Genomic DNA, 24,200 nt, shown 5'->3' on the forward strand with positions numbered 1-24,200 from the left:
GAAATGGTGTGGACCATGATATGGTCCGTAACCTCCATTTGTAGCCTGCCATTCAAATCTGCACTTGAACAGTGCCGAGCCCGCGGCTGCACCTGCTGCAGTATGCTGTAGCCCGATAACAACTTTTTTGATACAATTTATATAAGGCTTAGGCCTTATGACAACAAAATAAAGCCTCACCTCGAGGTTCATAAAGCACTTTGCACATAGAAAATCTTTTTACTCTAAAATCAATAAATTTGAAGTTGAACAAATGGTATAGATCTTGTGGATATATAAATACTTATTTAGGACAATATAAATACTCTAGATAATATGTTACCATATATTATCTTTAGGACTTAAAATCCTCCTTATTTTCACAATCATAATGGTCCAGGTTAAGATGATTGTGTTCAAGATTTTTTGAAATCAGAAGTTCTATTTTCGGTAGGGTGTGATTTGCATACGGTTGCAACCTTAAACAATCAAATTAAGGTGCATTTCAAAAAATATAATTTTAGTGTAAAACATTCTTAGGATAATTTGAAAATCTATTTTCATATCTAATTATAAAATTTTAAACTCAAAAAATACTTCAAATCAAGTAAATTAATATACATAGGAAAATCAAGTAGATTTATATACATATGAAAATCTTCAAAATGGACTACCCAGATAATATGCTGCAAGATGTATTATTTTTTAGACTCAAAATCTTTCTTTTTTTCATATTCATATATCTGGATATTGAGATAATCAATTAGAGGGTTTTGGTGCCGTTTGTGTAGAGACTAGGCTTTAAACAATCAAATTAGAGCCTACCTTCAAATAGTATCGAGAAATATGGTTATACTTTCAGCTTTATTTATAAAGTTTAAACCTTCAAAAATAGTATATATCGATAGATCTATGAAAACTTGAAAATCTTGAAAATTGATGGTCAAAAAATTTGTTATAAGATACACTATTTTCATAACTTAAAATCCATTTTTTTCTCATGTTCATCACCTTGAGGTCGAGATTATCAATTTGAGGATATTTGGGCATCAAAACATCCTCTTCTAATGAATTTTTTGAGGTAGGCTCTAATTTGATTGTTTAGAACCTCGGTTCTATATAAACTTTTCCTATATCAAAATAGCCTTTTCCAATATATTTTTAAAATGCACCTCAATTGTGCTTTCTAAGTGTTGTGGCAGGGCTTTACTTTACTTTTCATGGGGCTGCGGCCCGATCAAAACATTTTATGTTTTTTTGTTTGCCGCAGGACTTGCGTGTCTCTCTCCGCAGTTGTCGACCCGCACATTTTCGAAATTGCAGGCACCATCAATGGCCGCCACATGTTACTCTTTTTCTCGCCTGCCTTGATTATTCTTCAACGCTGTTTCCCTCTGTGCTCGAAACAAAGAGAAAATGCAAACACTGAAATGGAAGAGCGGTTTGTTGTTGAATCTCAACGTTTCCGTCGCTCAGTCGCCGCCCAAAGATGTCTCCCTCTTCCATGCCACCTCTGCTTCTCTTGCTAAATGGAAAAGCAAATGGAGCTTTGTATGTTCTTCTCCATCCTCTATCTCTCTCTTTCGTTCTTTTTCTATCTCTAATATTTGCTTTTATCCTATATCTTCTCTCTCTTGAAGATTAGGGCCAAATCAATAGCTCGCTTCCCCCAATTTTTTTGCATTCCGCAAGATTTTATATTTACATTTGATCTTGTTCTTGTAAAATCTGTGTATAATGTGGAATATTTTTATTAAAGTTGAGTTCTGTTTATGTTTGTTTTCTTGTTAGAAGCTTTCTACATTAGGATATCCAAATTTTTGTTCCAACTCTCTCTCTCTCTCTATGTTGTTCCAACTGTGAATTACAATATAATCGATAACTACAATATAATGGAGGTAAACTTTTGCGTTTCCTGTAAAGGGAAGTGACATTTTAATTTTCTGATTTTGCAGACTGAAGAGAAAAGTACACAACCATCATCCAAGGTGTGTGCAATCATAAGTTTTCTTTCCTACTTTCCTCAAATAATTATTTTTCCTATGTTCTTGTGGGATGGTTTAAAATATTAATATATCCATCATAGTTGCTAGTATATGAAGATGCTTAGTATATTTGATTAATTAGAACGAGTTGTTTGTCCTGTTAAGAACTTGTAGAAGCCAAGATTGAAGGAAGTGAATGCTGGTTGCATTGGGATTTATGTTAGAATTGTTCAATTCCACAAATAAAATGTCTATTTGAGCTAGTTTATATCAGAAAACGGACGTCAGACGTGCCCTATGTTGATCCTTTGGGATCCTATAATATTTCTTTTCCTTTTATTAATGTCATAGTCCAAAAGGAATAAAATGAAAGCTTATATTGAAGCAATGGAATCTTATATTACAGTAATATTAAGTTCGCCCTTCTCAATAGTGGGTAACTTATATCGATTGCTATTGCTGGTTGTGATGATCTGGTAAGAAGTTGGTGTATCATTTTAATATCCCCTTTAGGGCCCCTACTACCCATTCAATTTAAAGAACTGATTCCATATATTGATCAGGTCTTCATGCCCTGAAGATAACATGTAAAGAACTAGAATTATTTAAAAAATGAAATACCTCCCATGTTTGCATCCTATATACAGTGATAGCCCTGATTAATTGAATTTTGGTAGTTTGCGAGCTAAAATATATGACTTGTTGTGATCCTCGCCTTCTTCATAATATTTATCTTCAATATGATGAACGTGGGCTTGTTGTCATACGACCTCTCTATGGGAAGTGATTGGTAATGTTACAGTGAGTATTATTGAAGTCGAGGTAGCTAGAGAATTGATATGTTTATTTTTTATTTAGCATTTGCTCAAAATCTACTCTTCTAAGTTGGATCTAAATTCAAAACTTATATGCAAGAACCTTGTACTTAGGGTGGCTCCCATGCTTCAAAAGCTCGATCTTGCTTTCTCTTCTGAACCTTGTTCCTTAGTCACTTTTAATCGTTTAAAATATTGGCATTCCTCTGCTTTGGCTTTTTTCTCTTCCTCTTACTTCTCATCTGTGCAGCTATAGTCCAAACTTATCTTTTGATTAGTGATCACTTATTCATCTCGGTTCCTAATTCGGGTAGGAGGGGCGATTGGGTTCAAGTGGAAAGCTCGAAAAGGGCAAGGGGCAGAATGATGGAATATGACTCGTGTACCCGACCACAAATAGCTGGGATAAGGCTCAAATGATGGTGGTGATGATTAAAAAACAGAACAACAATAATATGCATTTTATATTTTTATCTTTTCTTGAATTTTCTAGTACGCTTGAGGAATATGTGAAATAATTGTAATTATTATCATTCATGTGATGGATAGCAAAACGCTGAGAGAAGATGTGAAGTACTCGCATTGTTAATCGAGTATCCGGCACTAGACAATATCGATATTGGCTATTATAAAAATAGCTAGGATAGGCACATTTGGTGGCATGATAAGTTAGTTCATTTGTGTGTTACCAGTGGTAGGATCAGCTTATGAGACAGTTTGCCACCATAGGATTCGTCATGTCGTAAAATTATTGGAATGAAATAGTTTCTTTCAATAGAACTTCTGAAAAAAAATGCTATTTATGGAAAAAAATGCATTTATGAAAAAAAAATGCATTTATGGAAAAGAAAATCATAATCTCAATATTCAAGTGTTCAACATCATCAAAATGAAATTATTTAATAGTGTAGAAATTTTTGCATGTTACATCTTGTTGGATTGCATACCTCGATGACCAAAGGAGTGATCTCTTGTGCTATACCTTCAACAGAATGATTTTTGAAGACTTTGAAATGCTACCTACAGCATATCTAGAAGGATTTTATATAAATTTGAAGCATTTGCAGGTTTCAGGAGTCTTGAGCACTTGATATGCCAGGTTTTTGGGGTCCTACAATTAGCTCTGATCCATGTCAATAAATTTGAAATATTCCAGAATTCTCTTACTTCTTTTGGTGGTTTTTATGGGTGCTTGTGTGCTGGGAGAGAAGAGAAGGTGGTGGTAGGGACTTCAGTCATGATAACCATAGAATGAGAAATTCCCTTGAGGAATTCAAATAATTTCAGTGCAACTGCAACCATATCAGGTTTAAATGACTGAAGGCCCTTTGAATATATGTACACACTTGTAAAGCATGTTACTCCTCACATCTCAGAGTTTGTCTTATTCTCTCTTGGTTTTTCCTTTATCAACTCAATGATTTCTGCATTGGTTCTATTCCAGTACTTCATGAGGGTTGAAGTTGATTTCACATGGAAGAATTTCATGCATTGTTTTACTCTCTGCCTATGTTCATTGACAAATAAATTATTTATTTCTTCACCATGATGATGAAATGCTCCTCATCTGATATATTTTTTATTGTTATTCCTGCTTTGAGAGTTTTATTCCTGTTTTTATTATTTTTATTCCTGTTTTTTAAACAGTTTTACATGTCATCAAGGGCAAATTAACCTCGTCTTATTTGGCTTCTCCTTGGCTGATTCCCCATTTATAGCATAGCGTTCAGGAGGTCTTTGTCCCCATTTTGTGGGTACTTTTTGTTACACTTTTATCTCAAAAGGGACTCTATAATCTAAATCAGTGAAAATAAACTCAGTTCCGAATAGGAAATACTTGCCAAGTCAACTTATCCAAAAAAATAAATAAATAAAAAACTGATTGAAAACTAAACTCTTTCAATGGGCAATTTTTATGAATGGAAAGCTTGGTATATGCTTGTGTTTTGCTCTAGTTTGGGTTCTTAGGGGATTGGCATTTTAGTACAAGGACGCAAGGATGCTCTTTGCTACTAGCTTTTTCGTCTCTGTTTCTACTTCGAACCATGATTTCATTTTTGTCAAGCTGATGGGCTTTTCTCCATCATTTTTGTTTAGTTTCTTATGAGGTGTCTATTGTGTCTGGTGCTAAGATTTGAGTGGTTATGAAGAGAATTATATGAAGGGCAAGAAAGAAGTGATTCAGTTCCTCTTGGTTACACTTTGAGCATTACGTTGAAACACGAGTAGGGTGAGAGAGAATGAGAAGATGAAGGGAATGGCGAAGAGAGCGACGAGCTTCTTGGGAGAGAATGTTTTTTGGAAAAAGATGATGATCCTTTCTTTAGAGAATCTGAGTAAATTTACGGGCTTTGCTTGAGGATGGCAACCAAGTGAGAATACGTTGCCCGTTTATTTCTTTTTCTTTTGTGCATTTTCGCCACAGTTATCCCAGCTCTCCTTTTAAATTGGGTGGTAAGGAATAGCTAGTTCACATATTCTTATCTGTAGGTGGCACCACATAAATATATATGTGTGTCTGCGTATGTGTGTGTGTGGATCCATATTTTGTGCGGGTCCTATGATCAGTAGAGTCCAATTATATTGGGTGGTGCAGATTTCACCAAAAAATAGAGATAAGGGATTTTCAGAGGCTCCGTCCAATGTAGTTGGACTGCATTGGATGGTGTGGATCTTAGGGCTACACAATAGCATGTGAAGGCGTCAACACACTAAACACTACACTTTTCCTATATATACATGAAAATTCCGCTCACCCCTATCAGTAAATGTGGGCCAATGGATGCTTCATTCTGGGCCATCCAGCTACAACTTTTCCCTAGACCTGTTAGCTGGCCGGCTCGCTCAAAAGATCCTCATCAATATATATATATATATATATATATATATGGAAAATGCTGAGATTAGCCCACTAGTTCATATGAACATATGTGTTCATATGAGCCCAACGGCCCAGATTGAATCGGGGTCGATCTGATAGTCACAACCTCATTTCATATTTGAATTTGAATTTTTTTCTACGAATCCAAATAATTTGAAATTTTAGATGTGTATTATGCAAAAATAGAATAATCTAATAAAAATATAAAAAAAATATTGTAAGAAATAAATTGACCAAAATACCTTTGAAATGTTTCGAGGGTATTTTAGTCAATTTATTTTTTGCAAATTATTTTTAAAATATTTTTATTAGGTGTGCCTTGATGAGAAGAATGGATGCCTAAAATTTCAAGTTATTTGGAAGCGTAGAAAAAAAAATTAAAATTCAAACACGAAATGAGGTCGTGACTGTCAGATCGGTCCAAATTTAATCTTGGCCGCTGGGCTCATATGTTAATATGAACTAGTGGGCTAATCTCAACATTTTCCTATATATATATATATATATATATATGCCTCCTTTTTTTGTGCATATGATTTGTTGGGTACCTATATTCAATGCACCTCTCTACATTTCAGCTCAAAAGTATTGAAAACAAAAAAATAACTTACATACTGGGCATTGGATGTGTGGGAATTGAATCTGAACAATTCAACCGATACTGCCTTGTAGGCCGGCTGGTTCACTAACAGATTTCCTTATATAGCTGATGTGGCTGAAGTAAAGAGAATCTAAAAAAATAATATTTTAGACTTTCTTCCTTAGATGGGCACATTACGTGGAGTAATATATAGAATTCCTGATTCTGAAATCTCCTGATACACTTCTGCCCAATCAATCCTGTAAATTTGATGAGAAAGCTTTCTATGTTCCCCCTTATACAACCGTCCATTTTTTAATGGAGGGCTAAGATTGCCCGAATCACAATGTCACGTCTCTACACTGTTTTATTTTTATTTTTATTTCTATAAACTGTTTTGACACCAAATTTTGGACATCCATTCCTATATTAAACTCGCACCAACAAAAAATATAAAAAAAATGTTTTCAATAAAATAAAATGACCAAAATACCCCTGAAAGATTCAAGGGGTATTTTGGTAATTATTTTTTATCGAAAAATTATTGTTAATATTTTTTATAGGTGCGCCCCAATGAGAAGATGGCACGTACCAAATTTCATATTCAAAAGAATTGTATTAAAAAAAACTAAAAATAAAATACTTTGAGACGTCGGATCTAAGATCAAACGGTGAGTGGCTCTCTTGATAAAAAATGAACGGCTGGATGGTAGGGGGAACATAGAACTTCTATGTTGTAGGGGGAACATAGAAAGCTTTCCCAAATTTGATATCTAGTTTTCCTTATTCTGTTTATTTTTCTATTTGTATTTGAATTTTGTAAATTTCAGTCACAAAAACTCTGGTTTAGCCACTTCTCTTGTTTATTTGTGATAGATGTTTAGAATGCTGTGTTATGAAACTATACCATGGAAAGGCATCTTTGGTGTGCTTTTTGGAGTTCTTTTTATGTAATTGAAGGGATCATTTCATGCAGTTTATCCTTATGGCTAACAACATATAGCTCTGTCATTTCCTTGCTAATTGGAATTGGCATACTTCATCAGGATTATATCAGATATCAAATACGCCAGAAACGTTCAGATGCAAAGAAGGCTTTAAGGGATCTGCTTTTCAAAGGCACGTCATCCAAGCTTCAGGTTCAATTTCCTGCCCTGCTTTGTTGGATGATTCATGTGTAACATTGATCATTTCATGGTATATATTTACCTGTTCAGTTGTTGACTAAATGGGTGATGATTTAGTTTTCTCTAATGACTTTTTCTTTTTCAATAGTTTAGTTCTTGTGATATAAATAGAATGAGCGATTAGAGTTTTGCCCAATTAGCTCAAAAGTGTCAAGCCAAGTTGTGCAAATGATTTTGTTTGAATGAACAGGTTTAAGGCAATTTGTGGCCCCAGTCCTTGTAAAAATCCATAGTAGTCAGGAGATTCTCAGTGTTTCATACATCATATATGTAAATTTATGCTGAGGTATAATACGATATTTGTATGTCGTATGTATCATACAACTATGCATGTGCTAACTGAATTTGAGCAATGGTCAATTTGATATTTGGTTGTGCTTATGGAGTGTAACTATGCTAATTTAACTGTAAATGAAATTATCAACTTCCATGCATGGTGGGGCACATTCATGTTGGGATCCCTAACCCTTTTATGGTTCTGCTGGATAGCAAACAAATTTTGAATTTCATACTTTCTGTCCAGAATGGGAACTTATGGGGAGGTGCAGACATATGCAAGGGGCCACGTATTTCAAATAAGCAAACACAATCTAAGAAGTCAGCAAGAGGAAAATTTCAACATTCATCAAAGCATGCGCAGAAAAATAAGCGTAAGTTCTTGAGTTCTTTTATACCTAAGTTGTTTTGAACTTTTTGTTGTTGTGGTATAATTTTATGGAGTGCCTATATTATGCTCCCAAAGGAGCAAAATATACACTTGGTCCATCAAACAAAAGACCCATTTAGGGGGAATTTTCTTGATCTGAAATTTTAGGATCCACTTTAGAATCAACTGCAGGGTGTTTTTAAAAAAAGGGGAAAAAAAAGGATTTTGAGTTTCTAAAGACCTAGATTTTACCGTCTAAGAACTGGGCATTCTCTATTCAATCCTGGGATGTGATTTCTTTTGGCCAGATCCAGGGTTCATAATCAATGTTCTTTTTAGATTGATCATTAGGTTGCGTGGTTAACATACCCAAAAATTTTGGGTCCTAAAAATACTGCAAGCTAGGGTTTTGCCTAAGGGAGCAAATCTACATTTTGCTCCCCCTGGAGCATAAATTCTTTTCACATTTTATAATTTTTTCACTTGGCAAAGGTAGTTATTGCAAATACCATAGCATTCATATCGGTTTTGGATATGCGATTTACACTTGTTACTTAATGAAGTTTGCTATCCTTGAATATTCTACTTAGTAAGCTCCTGTCAATTTTTCTTCATTTATTAAATGAGCCATGGTATCAATTTTGTATAGCTCATTTTAAACTGTTAACTATAACAGATTTGCTAAGCAGCTAGCAACCCTTTTCTTTTCCTTTCATCATTTCGCTGTACAATCTAAAATGAAGAAAGCTTGATTTGTGGGCCCATCCCCATGCTTTGAACTTAAATCCCAAATGCAAAGTAGGCTGTTGTTCTAGATCATGAGAGTTTTTGTATAATGGATGCATCTGATCCCTATATTTCATCAAGCTCATCCCTATGTTTAGTTTCTGCCTTTCTGGTAAATTATGATTTATCAAAACAATGTATATTAGTGAAAGGGGAAAACAGTTGCCAGTTACGACATTAGAGAGGCATAAAATCCATTCGACTGAAACCTTCTCAGTTGACCACAGGATTTTCCTTTTAAACCACCAATGAGTTGTCTGCCATACTGAAATAGTTTCAAGTTGCAAAAATCGTATTCCCTCCAGCTTTAGGTGGAATTTTCTTTAGTTTTTGTGTGAAGCTATGGATCAATCCTTTGTTGAAATTATGAAAATTTCTCAGGATTGACTTTGGAAAGTGGGGACTTAAAAATATCAGATAATGTATTCAGAGTTTTTTTCTTTGTACTCGATATGTATGGTGTGAGTTTTTGGGCCTTGATATCAGAGATTGTTCATCTCTCTCTCTCTCTCTCTCTCTCTCTCTCTCTCTCATGATCAGTGGGTTATGGTGCTTTTTTTTATTTTCCTCTATCAGTATGCTTTCTTCATCCTTGCTTTTTCTTCAAACTTGCATTCAGCTTTGGTTTCTTCATACAAGAAGCGTTTGCTTGAAAGAGGAGGGAGGGAGCTTTTCTTATTGACATTGTTATTTTTTTTTAAATTTCTTGGTTGTATGACAACTATTTATCGATTAACTATATTGATTTTGTTTGGATTTTTGGATGCTTCGGGGAGGGAGAGTTCTATTCTTTATTGACATTTTTCTTATTTAAGTTCCTGTTATTACAATTATTCATAAATCGACTGTGATTTTGATTAATGTCGGGATGCTTTGCTTGTTTCCAATTATAGTTAGATGTTTTTTGTCTTCTATTGAAGTGTTGGAAAATTCCATGTTACAGAAAAGCAGAGGGTAGCAGATTTCACTGAGGAGTCCGATGAACGAGCCGAACCAAATTTCCATGCGACATTTGGAGGCAGGTGTTTTACTTGGTCATTTAAGGCTTGGCAGGAATCCCGATTCCAGGATTCTACATGGGGCTTTGAATGGAGGGATCCCAACTGGAGTAGAAATACAAGAAGATTTGTAGAAGATAGTGACTCTGATGAAGATTCATGTGTCGTTGGTTCATACTCTGATAGGATTACACTTGGGTTGCCATCTTCGGGTCCTTTGAAGATTGAAGATGTTAAGAATGCGTAAGTGAAAACTTGCAGTGCATTAGATGTTTTTTCCAAATTTATTATAGGCGCTATGTTCCCTTTCATATTTTAATCCTTCCATGTTTCCTGCAGATTTCGAGCTTCTGCATTAAAGTGGCATCCTGACAAACACCAAGGCCCTTCACAGGTTACATTCGTCAAAGTTTCTTCTTTAATTCTTTAATTTTGCATAAATAACTTTTAGAAGGTCGTTTTGCTACTTGAAATAGCAATGTAATATTAAAAAGTATATTTCCCTACATGCAGTAGCTACGCAAGAATAAAGTTTTTTCTTTTAATTGGTAACATATGAACAAACTACTCTTTTGGAAAAAGAATTGAGTACAAATTAATAGAGAAAAAACATATGGTACAAAGAATGAAGGATGCAGGTCTCTTGTGATCTACAGTACCCTTGAAATGTTTAAACAACTAAAGACTTAACTACTTACCAGGACATGTATACGAGAATGTGTCTGACTTGGATTTGAACAATCTGACATGCCTACCTATATTTTGATACGTGCAACATGTTTGTACAATTCCGTACAACACTTATGTGTGTGTGTGTGTGTCTATTATATATATCTATATGTGTGTGTGTGTGTATACATATATCTAGAACTTGTACAATATATACAACATGTTTGTACAAGTCCCTACAACACTTGTGTGCATATATATCCATATATATGCATATGTATGTCATCCTCAAAGCTTTTCCCATCTAATTAGGGTCGGCTACATGAATCTTGGTCTGCCATTCTGCTGCTCCATTATGGGCCATACCCTGAATGAGGCCATAAGTCCTATATCTTTTTTCATTACTTCTAACTATATCCTTTTGGGTATCTCTTGTTCTTTTTTAGCCTTCTACTTAAACTAATTCACATGGTCGCACATGCTAATAAGTGCAGTATTGGGTCTGCGTTGCACATGGCCAATCCATTTAAGTCTTCTTTCTCTCATCTTATAACCTATTGGTCCAACACATAAATTCTCCCAATTGTATTCATTTTGAATGCTATCCTTTCTTGTCTTACCACTTATCCATCTCAACATCATCATCTCAACTATACTCGTTGTATGGATGTGTTATTTCTTGACCGTCCAACATTTTGTCCCATAAAGCAAAGCTGGTCTCATAGCTGTCTTATAGAACATGACCTTCTGCTTCATTGGTATGACGTGATCACATAAAACTTCGGTTGCACATCTCCACTTTTCCCAACTAGCTCTAATTCGATGTGTGGCATCTTCCTCAATCTCTTTATTTTTTTAGATTATCGATCCAAGATATCGAAAGTGCATTCTTTTTGGTATTTCTTGGTTGTCAATATTAATTACTTCCTCGTTTGTACTCCCATTATTTCTAAACTTGCATTCCATGTACTATGTCTTAGTTCGGTTAATTTTAAAACTTTTTGGATTCTAGAGTATCCCTCCAAAGTTCTAACTTTGTGTTGACGTTGTTTTGAGTCACATCGATCAAAACTTGTTGTCCTCGAACAACATACACCACTGTACCTCATATTATAACTTATAAGTGCATAGTTAAGTCGTCTATAACTAAGACAAATAGGTATGTGCTCAATGCTGACCCGTGATGCAGACCTATTGTCTCTGAAACTCACTTGTCTCTCCACTAGTTTTTTCGCATGCAAGTTAGAACTGCCTCATACATATCTCTCACCAAGTCGATGTAGTGTCTGGAGACTTTTTTCTTTTCCAACACCCACCAAATCAAATCTCGAGGTACTCGATCATAAGCTTTTTCTAGATCATTAACGACCATGTGGAGGTCTTTCCCCTTATCCCCAAACTTCTCCATCAGTTGCCTAAGTTAAAAAATAGCCTCAGTTGTTGCCCTCCTTGGCATAAAATTGAATTGGTTTTCTGATACACTCGTTGCATGCCTTAGTCATCGCTCAATCACTCTCTCCCATAGCTTCATAATATAGCTCATAAGTTTGATCCCTCGATAGTTCTCACAATTTTGTATGTTTCTTTTGTTCTTGTAAATAGGTATCATAGTACTTCTCTTCCATTCATCTGTCATTTTTCTTGTTCCAATACCTTGTTGAACAGCTTGGTCAGATAGTCAAATGCCCATCTCTCTTCTGGGATAACCTTACAACCTTTACATTATGGTTGATGTACCTTCTATTTTTTGAGAAAGGTTAACTTAATATTAAAATAGTATAAAAGTACATAAACCACTAAATATATGATATAGGCAGCCCACAAGTGGGTGCTCAAAGTACAAAAGAGGTAGGGAAAAGAGATAAACGAATTACATAAACAAAATCCTTAACTCAAAAAACAGCCGTGACTGGGGATAAAGGAAAGTGGATGCTGCTGGGGGTTGCCTTCAATAGTGAGGAAGAAGGCCCAACTGGCAAAACCAATAGGCCACATGCGAGAAGGGGTATAGAAAAGATAGAGGTAGAAAGTTAAAGGGGAGGGAAAAAGGAGAAGGTTTAAGGGGAGAGGCTAGAGAATAAAGAGAGCGAGAGAAGAATGAGAGTGAGAAAAGAAAAGGGCAATGAAGAGAACACCATGATCGAAAGCCTTGGCTTTGTGCTTGTGAACCAAATATTGGAGAGAAGAAACGGCTCTGAAGAGAACACCATGGTCGAAAGCCTTGGGGCTTTGTATTTGTGAACGAAGAAGTATATCTGGCTTTTATGTGATCCACTTTTATAGGTTATTAAATGTTCATCTCTCTTTTTAAAGTAAATGCTTGCTATTGCTAGGACGTAAGGGTCGTAGGCCATGTAAAAATCTAGAATAGCCTCACTCATCTCATTTCTTTCACCAAACCCATATCCCCCGTCTACTCCTTCATATCCTTACTGTCTTTTCCTTTATGTCCATTTAAATTCCCTCCTAAAAAGGTCCTCTCACCATTTGGTATGTTTTGGACTAGTCCATCCTTGTTCTACTAAATTGTCTCTTAATTCTATCATCTACTCCTACTTGTGGTGCATAAGCACTAATTATGTTAATTATTTATCTTTTAAATCTTTATCTATTATTATTCTTGCGTCATTTCTATTATTACCCTTTCTTGTAAACCAAAGTTTAAATTCATCTATTTTCTTAGCTTTTTTCTTCTTTCCGCTTAGTTTCCTGTAGACAAGCGATGATTACTCTGCTTCAACTCATTGTATCCAGCTCTATACTCTTACTTGTAAGCTTTCTTATATTCCATGTGGCTAGGCGAATCATATTATCTTGGACAAGCTTATTTATCAGAGCTCGTCGAGTATGTCACGGGAACCTTGCCTATTTCTCACCTCAACCGGGCGGCATGTAGTTTTTAAGGATCAGCCTAGCTAGCCCTTGTTCATTTCTCACTGTACTCGGGTTTTGGTACAACGCATCGCATATTATATATATATATATATATATATATATATATATATATATATATATATATATATATATATATATATATATGTATGTACGTATGTATGTATGTATTGCCAAAAGATTTCATACTTCTGAGCATAGTTTTAAAAAACAGACCGCCCAACGCCTAAATGAACCAAAAGGCTTGGGTACATCGCCCAGGACTAAGCGGCCAAACTAGGCGGATATTCCTGGGCGCTCGCCTAGGTGCCTGCCTAAACCCGCCTAGGCGGCCAGCCGCTCAAGGCCTGCGCCCCGCCCAGGGGCAGAAATGCGGCTCCTTGAGGGTAGTTTTGGGTCATTTTTTTAATACTAAAAGGGAAAAATTGTGGGTTTTAGGTTCACTTGAAATCTAAAACCCATTAGAGGCTATTTTAGATAGAGAAAACCCAAAACAAAAAAAAATTTCTACCAGGCCGCCTAGGTTTTAGGCTCCCGCATAGGAGCTGGGCGGCCTGAACCCCCCGACCGCCTAGGTGTCGCCTAGCGCTTTTTGAAATCAGGAGAAAACAGTGTTTCAAAAAGTGCTAGACGGGTCCTAGGCGGCCCAGTCGAATCCATAAAGGATGTCCATTTGAATAAAAAAAGAACATATTGTATAAAAAATAAAAATTAGGTATTTAGGGCACTTATTTTGAGTTTGATTGCTCAATCTTCAAACTTCCACCTCAAAGATGCATCCAAGGACTCAAAATCTTCTAAAAAACCCCCCAATAGATTTATAAAACATTAAAAATTAAATCTAATATCAATGGGTGATGTTTTGATCAATTTTTGTCAACTTTGAGAAACCCTTTGATCTTAAAGAAATCACCAAAAACTAGTTTCTTGAAGGCTTTCTCTCTTTAAAATGGGCTCCAATAAGTTTTAGATTTGAAATGAACTTAAAACCATCCTTCTAACCAAAAAAAAATATTCTGCCTCTGGGCAGGGCGCCCGTCTAGGCGGGTTCCGTATCGCCTAAGCGGGAACAGGCCCTGGGCGCCCACTTTGGGCTGGGTGCCCACCTAGGTGGCCGTCCAGGGACTGCTGCCCAGATTGGCCGCCTAGGCCTAGGCGATGCGCCTAGGCCTTCTGGACCGCCTAGGGGGGCGCCTAGGAGTTGGGCGGTCCACTTTTTGAATCACTGGGAGAAAGCAAGCACCCTATAGACTTCAAATGACCTTTTTCCATTGATAAATTTAGACGAGCTTTTGAGTCCTTAAAAAACTGCTATATCTTTCCTTTCATAATTTGATAGAATAATGAAGAGCCAAGGTCCCTATATCCTCTTCCATTCTTGTCACGCCTCTCTCCCCCTCCAATAACAACAAAAATATTTTCTATTTGTAACCACTCCATTCACTCGAGGGAAAACTTGGAGTGCTTGCAAACTATTCTTAGAGTAACATAGTTCATTTATTACAGGAGGTCCATCTCCTCCATAGCTATCATAATCTCTCACCCTAGATGGCAATTCCGCTTTGGAACCCCGATTTAGCGATTTCGTCAAGGATCTTCATGGAACCCATTTAATTGAAGTTAGGAATCTTGACTCCACCTTTAAGGAATCTCGATTCCACCTTTAAGGAATCTCGATTCAACATTTTTCAAATCTCAATTCAAATATTTATTGAATCTCGATTTGATTTTTTTTTTTGGAATACAGATTCAACAACATCGACTATCACGGTTTGTAGCTGCAATAGAATGCGATTTTGATAGTGCTAGAACTTGGTGGCTATTTCTTAAGGATAATGGTGTATTTGGGTTCGATTCGAACTACAACATAGAGCATCAAAATAACACAAACAAATTGCCACTTTGAACTATATATATGAAATCAAAATCCCAATTTTAAGTATCATCATCATCGCCAGGGCCTTTTTCCAACTAATTGGTGTTGGCTACTTCCAACCATGTCCTTTTGGGCTTACATCTTGCTCAGTTTTAGCCTTCCACTTGATTTTAATTCGTACCTCCTAACAAGTGTTGTATTGGGTCTATGCCGCACATGCCCCAGCCCACCCAAGTCTACTTTCTCTCATCTTAATGCCTATTGGTGCCACACCTAAATTTTCAGGAACATATTCATTTCAAATTCTATCCTTTCCTGTCTTGCTACTCATCATCTCAACTACACTCATTCTATGCGTATATTGTTTGTTGACTGCCGAACATTCTACCCCATAAATCAAAGCTGGTCTCATAGCTGTCCAATAGATCCTGCCCTTCTACTTTATTGGTATGCAACAATCATATAAAACTCCAGTTGTATATCTCTACTTCGCCCAGCTCTAATTCTATGTGCAACATCTTCATCAATCTCTCCATTTTCCATTTTCCTAGATTATCTACCTAAGATATTAAAAGTGCGCTCTTTTTGATATCTATTGGCCGTCAATATCAACTACTTCCTCGTCTCTACTCCTATAATTACTAAACTTGTACTCCTTATACCCTGTCTCAGCCTTGCTAATTTTAAAACCTTTAGATTCTAAAGCATCCTTCCAAAGTTCTAACTTTGTGTTGATGCCGATATGCACTATGGTACTTCATCATGCAAGTGCCTAGTTGAGTTGTCCATAACTAAGACAAAGACGTATGTGCTCAATGCTGACCCCTGATATAGACCTATTGTCATTGAAAACTCACTCGTCTCTCCACTAGTTGTTTGTACACTAGTTAACGCTCCCTCATACATTTATTTCACGAAGTTGATATAGTGTTTGGAGACTCCTTTCTTTTCCAATACCTATCAAATCAAATCTCGAGGTATTCTATCATAAGCTTTCTTTAGATCAATAAAAGACCATGTGGGGGTCCTTTCCCTTCACCATAAACTTCTCAATTAGTTGGCTAACTAGGAAAAGAGCCTCAGTTGTTGGCTTCCTTGGCATAAAATCAAAATGGTTTTCCAATATACTCGTTTGATGCCTTAGTCGTTGCTCAATCTCTTCAAGTATACATAAAATAATATTTGTATGTTTTGTAAACACCATTACCACTTCATAGTGGACTATGAGTGTCTATTAACTATACTTAACCAGAAATAGATATCTTGTTTTTCTTTTCTTTTTCTTTTTTTTTTTCCCTTCACAAATCAACTATTGCTTCTTTTTTATTCAATCCAAAACCTCGAAAATCCTCAAATCTAGTATTATGGCTACTTGACCTTGAATCCAATATTGTGATTAAGGCTCAATACATCAATTTCAATACTAGAGGAACCCATGTTAGGTCTTTTGGGCTTTCATAAATCTTAATCCATTATTAGAGGAACCATGGTTAAGCATACTCAATACATCAATTCTGATATTAAGGGGTTCTTGCACAAATTTACTCTAGAACCTCGAACCTTTTGTCCTATGAAACACCTTTTCGATTGATTTCTGTTGCGGCTCTAAGTTTTTTGGTGCACGATCCAATGGATATAGGATTTTTTATTTTAATTGGGTTGAAACTTACTCCCATAGAGGTAGGAATCTTGATTGGGTTGAAACTCGATTCCGAAATGGTCTAAGTCTCGATTCCAGTTGGGATGAATATCGATTCCAATTGGGTTGAAACTCGAATCTAAAGAGGTAAGAATCTCAATTTTGTGTAGGTTAAACTCAATTCCAATAAAGTAGGAATCTTGTTTCCTGCAATTGATCGTATACGAACAATGATTCCTACAACAAAAATCTTCTAGCTGCCCATGATTCCATGATTATGATTCCTAAATTATTCAGAAGCTTAGGCATTTCGAACAACTTGGGTCTTGTTGATTCAAAAAACCTAAGATCTCCTCCTCTTTCCTAAAGAAAATCTATATTTCTCACCAATTCACATCCCCTTCAAATGCTTAGAGTCATCTTTTTTCTAATTGGCTAGTCTTATCGTTTTCCATCATTTTCCTTTCTCTCTCTCTCTCTCTCTCTCTCTCTCTTTCTCTCTCATACATACACGTTGTGACACTTGGAGAAGTTATTGTCTTCATTCTCTCTGTTTAACCATCAAGAACTAAATATCAAATATTAAGCACATTGTTGTTGGGATCGGGAGCGGGACAGGTATCAAGAGAAGGCATTGTGCATGGCTAGAAGATCCTATGGTTGGGAGCGTTGTCCATACAATGTATTTTAGGTATTGAGATCCTAAATGTTGGGGATCCCTATCTTGATCGTACCCTTTTGGGGATCTTGCTTCTAACCTTAAAAGAGTATTATAGTATGTATATAAATACTCTTTACAATATGGATCTCTTTGTTTTTATCCGGCAAGCAATGGAACTATATTTAAAGTATGGTTAAATTGCTAGCTAGCTTAAAAATCGTAATTTTGGTCGTTATCTTGGTCTTTAAGGTGTGGACAGAGATCCCTAGCAGCAGGGATCGAGATCCGGAATTTAAAAGTTGATATCTCTTGAAGATCTCTTTCCCGAAATGTGGAGAGATATTTTGTGGCAGGATTGCTGCATATGTTGGGCATCCCGGCAACTATTTCAAGCAGTAGTAAGCAGCCATGTTCCAAGAATAAGGATACGAATCTCTGACTCAGAATTGAAATCTGACTCGCCTACCTATATTTTACCATGTACAGTACAAGAGGCTCATATAAATATGTATAATGCATAAATACATATATGCATTTATGTAAAAGTGACATTTCAATATTATAATAAAGGGGAATGATGTGTATTGTAGATATAAATGATTAGAGTGTATCTAAATTTTGGACCGTCCTTTCTAAAAATCTAAAAATATCAAGCACCATTGATTTAGACAGCTTGTCATGAATTTTAATATCCCATTATTTTAGAGTGTATCTAAATTTTGGATCGTCCATTGTAAAAATCTAAAAATATCAAACGCCATTGATTTAGACAGCCTGTCATGAATTTTAATATCCCATTACTTTTGACCTTTTGCCCTTCTGTACCCTTAGGAACCTTCCGTCTTATTCTCTCTTTCCCCCTAAAAACCCTCCCCCCCACCCCCGGCTCTCTCTCTCTCTCTCCCATACTAAATGAGCTTATTCTCACCTCTCTCCTATCTCACTCTTACTTTCTCCTAAGAATTTAGGGAGGGAGAAACCCATTTGCGGGAGAGATACCCATTTACATTGTTAGAGAGAGAATAACATCCTCAGAGGTTAAAGGGAAACACAATTTCAGCTTTAGAGAAAAGAAAACCATTTGCAGCTTTATAGAGAAGCTTTATAGAGAGAAACATCGGCAAAAGATAGAGAGTGAAACTGGAAAATGCCTTCTGCAATAGAAGATAGAGAAACTCGTGAATAATATACGAAGGAAAAGAACCCATTACATTTTTTTTTTTGTTGTTGGAGAAAGAGAGATGAATTCATGGGTTTTTACTGTTAAAAGAGATGCATTTATGGCTTTTTGCTGCCGTTAGAGAGATGAAATTCTGATTTTTTTTCTTGTTGGTAAGATAGGTGCAATTCATGGGTTTGTGTTGTTAGAGAGAAGATGAAATTTATGGAGTGGTGTCGTTTTTTTTGTTGGAGAGATGCAATTCATGGGTTGGCGAGAGAGAGATTGAGAAATGAGAAAGGTGAACATGGACAGAGAGCAGCATTTTGGGCTTCTTTAATAGTAGAGACAGAGAGTTGGATTTAGAGATAGAGAGACCTGGATTTAGAGAGAGAAAGAGATTTAGATTCAAAGAGAGAGAGAGCAAACCTGATGACAGAAGGGGGCTTTCTCTGTGAGAGAGAGAGTGTTGAATGGAGAGAGAGAGGGGTTCTTTAATAGTAGCGAGTGAGCGTTGGATTTAGAGAGAGAGACCTGGATTTAGAGAGAGAAAGAGAGATTCAAAGAGAGCAAACCTGATGACAGAAGGGGGCTTTCTCCATGAGAGAGAGAGTGTTGAACGGAGAGAGAGGGGAGGTAAAGGGTATTCTTTAATAGTAGAGGGAGAGTTGGATTTAGAGAGAGAGACCTGGATTTAGAGAGTTAGATTCAAAGAGAGAGAGAGAGAACCAACCCGATGACAGAAGGGAGCTCACTTCTCTGTGAGAGAGCATTGAACGGTGAGAGAGGAGGTAAAAGGTATTTGTTAAAAGAATGTTTTAAAATACTCTAATACACCATATAGCGGTGTATCTATAATGCACAGGATCATTCCCCTATAATAAAATTAGCTTAAAAAAGCATAAACAAGTGGGTCCAAATTAAAGACAATCATGTCTAAATCATAGGAGACATGCACCCACACATCTTACAAAACGAACGCAGGGGACTTATTTGTCCAATCTGTTGACTCACATGTCTATAGAGAAGACATGTGCCTGCAAATTTCGAAAAGGAAAATTTTCAAACATGTATGTTGACTGGGATTTCCCGTGTATTCGTTTCAACACAATGTCTATGGCGTCGGAGTGTGAGAATCTCCTAAATGCATGCAGCAAATCATGTTATAGTTGCAGAGGTGAACAAAAAGGTTTAAGAAAAAGGTGTATTAGGTTGTCAAGGTTTTTCAGGACAAACTCCAAGGATTTGAACCTTTGAGCTCCCTTACCCAAACTGAAACGTCTACCACTAGGCCAGAGCCTAAGGAACAAGAAAGTTTAGCAATGAGTTCTTAACCAAAGTGGGGACTTGAAATACTCCAATATATAAAATCATGTCTTCTAATTCCCCACCATCTTTGGATAGTATGTACAGGATGCAACTCTTGCCTTCTAATGCCCCATCATGTCTGTTACCCATTTTGTCCTAGGGTCCTATCAATGTTTATTGCAGTTGAATATCAAGGTATTCGTCCTTTTGTCCTCTGCATTTGTTCCCATAATTAGGACATAAACCTTGAGTTAGCAGTTATTCTGTACACTGTGTTTTTGAGGATTTGTCATCTTATGCATTTAATCAGAACAATCTTGCATGAATTTCAAGTGAAGTATTTCTAGTGCTTCCTTTATAAACAGGTAGCATTTGAACTTGTTGGTTAGTAGTAATTTTCTTGAATTCCGATTAGTGCCAAGCCCCTTAAATGGGAAACACTCTGCTCTCCATCAAAAAAGAAAAGAGAAACAATCAAATCGACTTTCCAAAGAGAGAGGTAGTATAAGTGTCTTCTCGAGGGAAGGGGCCTCCTGGTTACTTTAGTCTAGACTCTAGATGCTGGTCCTTCTCAAGCCATTCACCATAATAATAACAAAATTACCTTTGAGATATATACATCCCAAGGAAGCCTAAAACAAATGCCAGTTATTTGATACAGAATCTCTAAGATTGTTTCACTGGATTCTCAAGACCTGCCTTAAGGCATTAACATCCAAACTAACATGTTATTTGATGAATTCTAGTGAAGTCTTCCTGCTTTTCGGTTAAAATGTATGTTATTCCATTGCATACCTTATCAGTAATGTAACTCGCCACCAAGTGTTTTATAAAAATTTTCTTTGTTAATTGTTTATCAGAAAGAGTCATTTTATCTTTTCAAGTTCTGACATCTTTGAGCCAAAAAACAGGCAGCAGCAGAAGAAAAATTCAAACTTTGCGTCAACGCATACAAGTCTCTTTGCAATACTCTTTCTACCGCATGAGCTATTGTTGAAGCTGCACAATATTCTTTCTTAAATTTTCTCCTAAGCAGTTTATTCTTATGTTGTATTATTATAAAATTTTGAGTTATTCCTTGTTTGAGCCCCAGTCCAAGGTGGACTTGTGGAGCTTGCAGTCTAGGAAATCTTTTATATTAAAATTATTATTGTAACTTAGGATTATTGATGGCTCAAATTTTGGTGATAATAAAAGTCTCGTTTGAAGCTCATATCGTAAATTGCTTGCTGCAACATTTTTATTGTTATTGTAATTTAGGATCATTGCATTGCCAGTCTTAGGTGGTAATATTGGCCTCTTTCAATTAATATATTTTAGTGTTTTCTCTGTTAAATTGAATGATGTAACTTGTTCCTTTTAATTGTCTTGAATTCGACACCCTAATTCTGCTGTTGGGTTCATTCTTGAGAGTTTTATTTAAAGTTATGAAGACTCAAATTACATGATATTGGAGTTGTTTATTATCCATTTAAATGGAGGAATTCTTTTGGTGTTTTTACTGTGAATCATTTAAGAAAGCTGAATAAAACAAAAAGGAGAAACATCTCAAATTTTTGCATATTACCCTACCTTATAATCTGAAGATTTACTGAAAAAAATTCTATTGGAAGTTTCTGGGAAGATAATATATATTTGTGATTGATCAGTTAGATAATTGTTTTCATTTTTGATAGAGTACCAGCACAACAGAACCCATTCTCCCGCTCTTCCCTAATAGTGTGATTGAGTTTTGGAAGAGGTGGTTTTGGAAACTGCCATTAGCTATTACTGTAGGACTTACCTATAAATGCTACACATTTTTTTCGGAGCCACGGCATCCCGTAGTATCCAAAACAACATTAAAAGTAGGAAATGGTGTCTTCAATCCATTTCCATAGTTTGGACAGATGAGGTTTCCAAAACTGCACCCTCCCATAATCAAACGCATCATTAAAGTCGAAACCCTAAAATTTTCATCTCTCTACCCCTATATTGACTCCTCTGCTCTCTCTGCTGCTACACTGCAACCACTTCCAACTCTCCAAATCCATGCACAGCTCATTGAAGCACCAAACACACAGACCAAGTTCTATGCATTCAAAATCCTTCTCTCTTCCCAACTCCAGTGTCACCATGCCTGCCTCATCTCTCACCAAGACCCAATATCCATGACTTTCATATAGACTTACACAACAGTTACACAACGCGCTCATCAGATCCTGCCTCATCTCTCACCAAGACCCAATATCCATGACTTTCATATAGACTTACACAACAGTTACACAACGCGCTCATCAGATCCTGCATCAATCATGGCCTCTTCAAAGACCTACTCCTTTACAAGAACTTGCAGAAAGTTCTACAGCCTGATTGCTTTACCTTTCCTTCTTGTTCTCAAAGCCCGTTCCGTTGTCCCAGGAAAAGAAAAAAAAAATCCTTTGATTCCAATCATATCTATCTCTGAAAATCTGGTTTAGAGGCCACTCTCGTGGCTCAAAATGCTAATAGATAGGCAAGTTAGTGAATTGTAAATATTACGGATTTAATTAAAACATAAGGATCGCCAAAAAATTTTGGATTGTAAATGAAACACAATATAAGATTATGAGTTGCTATTGTTGTATGGATATATTATGACAAATTTTTGTCTAAGCTTTCATTAAATATAACAAAGGGATGAGCAAAATCCAGAATATGACTGGTAGAAAAAAATGCCCATTGAATCGATCCCATTGAACCGATCAGTGAAAGAGGAATCCTTCCGGTAGCATTGGCCTTTTGCCTCACGTCCCTCCACATTTCATCAAGTGATCGTGCTAGAGACATAAATAGTCACAAATAATTATGAAAATGATATTTTTTGAATCAATATCATGATCGATTCATTTTTCAAATCCCACAACAGCAGAACATGCCCTTCCTGCATGCCACAAATGATCTACGAATAAGAAAAATCCTAGAACAAAATGAGAAGTAGCTAACCAACTTCTGGGTGAGACATAATTGATTGCATTGATCCCTAGACGCCCATGGAATTTAAAGATAATTTGCTTATTCATGATAATACTTGTGAAATTAAAGTTAAAAGTGCCCAACTCATAATTGGCAAAGTCGCAGGTTCCAGCACGTTATGCCTAGTCACTGACATATCTCCAACTGCCCAATTTCACATTTAACAGTCAAGGGTGTGGTCTGTATAAGGTTGAGGCCCTAAACAATCAAATTAAGGCACACCTTCAAATAATGTCAAAAGATGTCATTTTAGCACTAAAAATCTTTTTGATGGATTGAAATTTTATTTTCATCTCTAATTATGAAATTCTAGCTTCAAAAATAATTTATATGAAGCAGATCTATGAACACTTGAAAATCTTAAAAATTGACACTCTAGATAATGCATCTCAAGATGCACCATTTTCAAGACTTGAAGTCCATTTTTTTTATGTCCATGTATATCTAAGTCAAGATGATCAAATTTGAAGGTATGTTAGCATTGAAACAATTTCTTTTATTGATTTTTTGAGGTGCGTCTTAATTTAATCATTTAGGGCCTCAGCATTATATAAACTTTTTTAAAAAATAAATGGTCATATTATATACATTTCTTAAAAATTAAATTTCCACAACGAATAGAGTTCTATATTATAATTCTTGGGTCAATAAGTGGGGTGGGGTCAGAACCTTTCATGTCACACTGATTTCACAGGCAACCACAGCCAAAAGCCCATTTCCAATTTTAAATGTTTTTAAATAATCTCTTTAAAATGAGAAAAAAAAAAATCTTGTAACTAGAGGGAAAGAGAGTTTCTCCTAGCATTCTCTAGTCCGCAAGCCTACTCGTCAAGCTTTTGTAACCACAGAGAGAGAGAGAGAGATGGCTATATTTCTATTTGAAACACATGTTATATGCGGCCCACTCTACATTTCTATTTCAAACGTGTTATGTATGGTATTGGTGAAAGCTTTCCCCATGCTACATTAATTTCCTCGCATTATATAATTTAAAAGTTATACACAAGGGAAAAGTTTATATAGAGCCGAGGCTCTAAACAATCAAATTAAACCCCCCCTAAATTTTTTTTACTAGATGAGGTTATTTTGATGCCCAAATATCATCAAATTGATCATCTTGATATAAGATACATGGATATGAGAAA

At 36.1% G+C, this 24,200-nt stretch overlaps 1 protein-coding gene across 1 annotated transcript; it reads left to right on the forward strand.

The window, feature by feature from the left end:
* The first annotated feature begins 1,244 nt into the window (after positions 1–1,244).
* On the forward strand, positions 1,245–21,274 carry LOC18441240 (uncharacterized). The gene is made up of 7 exons (XM_088851749.1): positions 1,245–1,530; positions 1,935–1,967; positions 7,287–7,379; positions 7,951–8,077; positions 9,803–10,100; positions 10,197–10,251; positions 20,973–21,274. The coding sequence occupies exons 1-7, from the start codon at positions 1,396–1,398 to the stop codon at positions 21,045–21,047; spliced, it is 816 nt and encodes a 271-aa protein (XP_088707875.1). The 5' UTR covers positions 1,245–1,395; the 3' UTR covers positions 21,048–21,274.
* Positions 21,275–24,200: the final 2,926 nt, after the last annotated feature.

Source organism: Amborella trichopoda, chromosome 11, assembly GCF_054954075.1.
Source record: "Amborella trichopoda isolate Santa Cruz 75 chromosome 11, AtrichopodaSantaCruz75HAP2 v2.0, whole genome shotgun sequence".
NCBI lineage: Eukaryota > Viridiplantae > Streptophyta > Magnoliopsida > Amborellales > Amborellaceae > Amborella > Amborella trichopoda.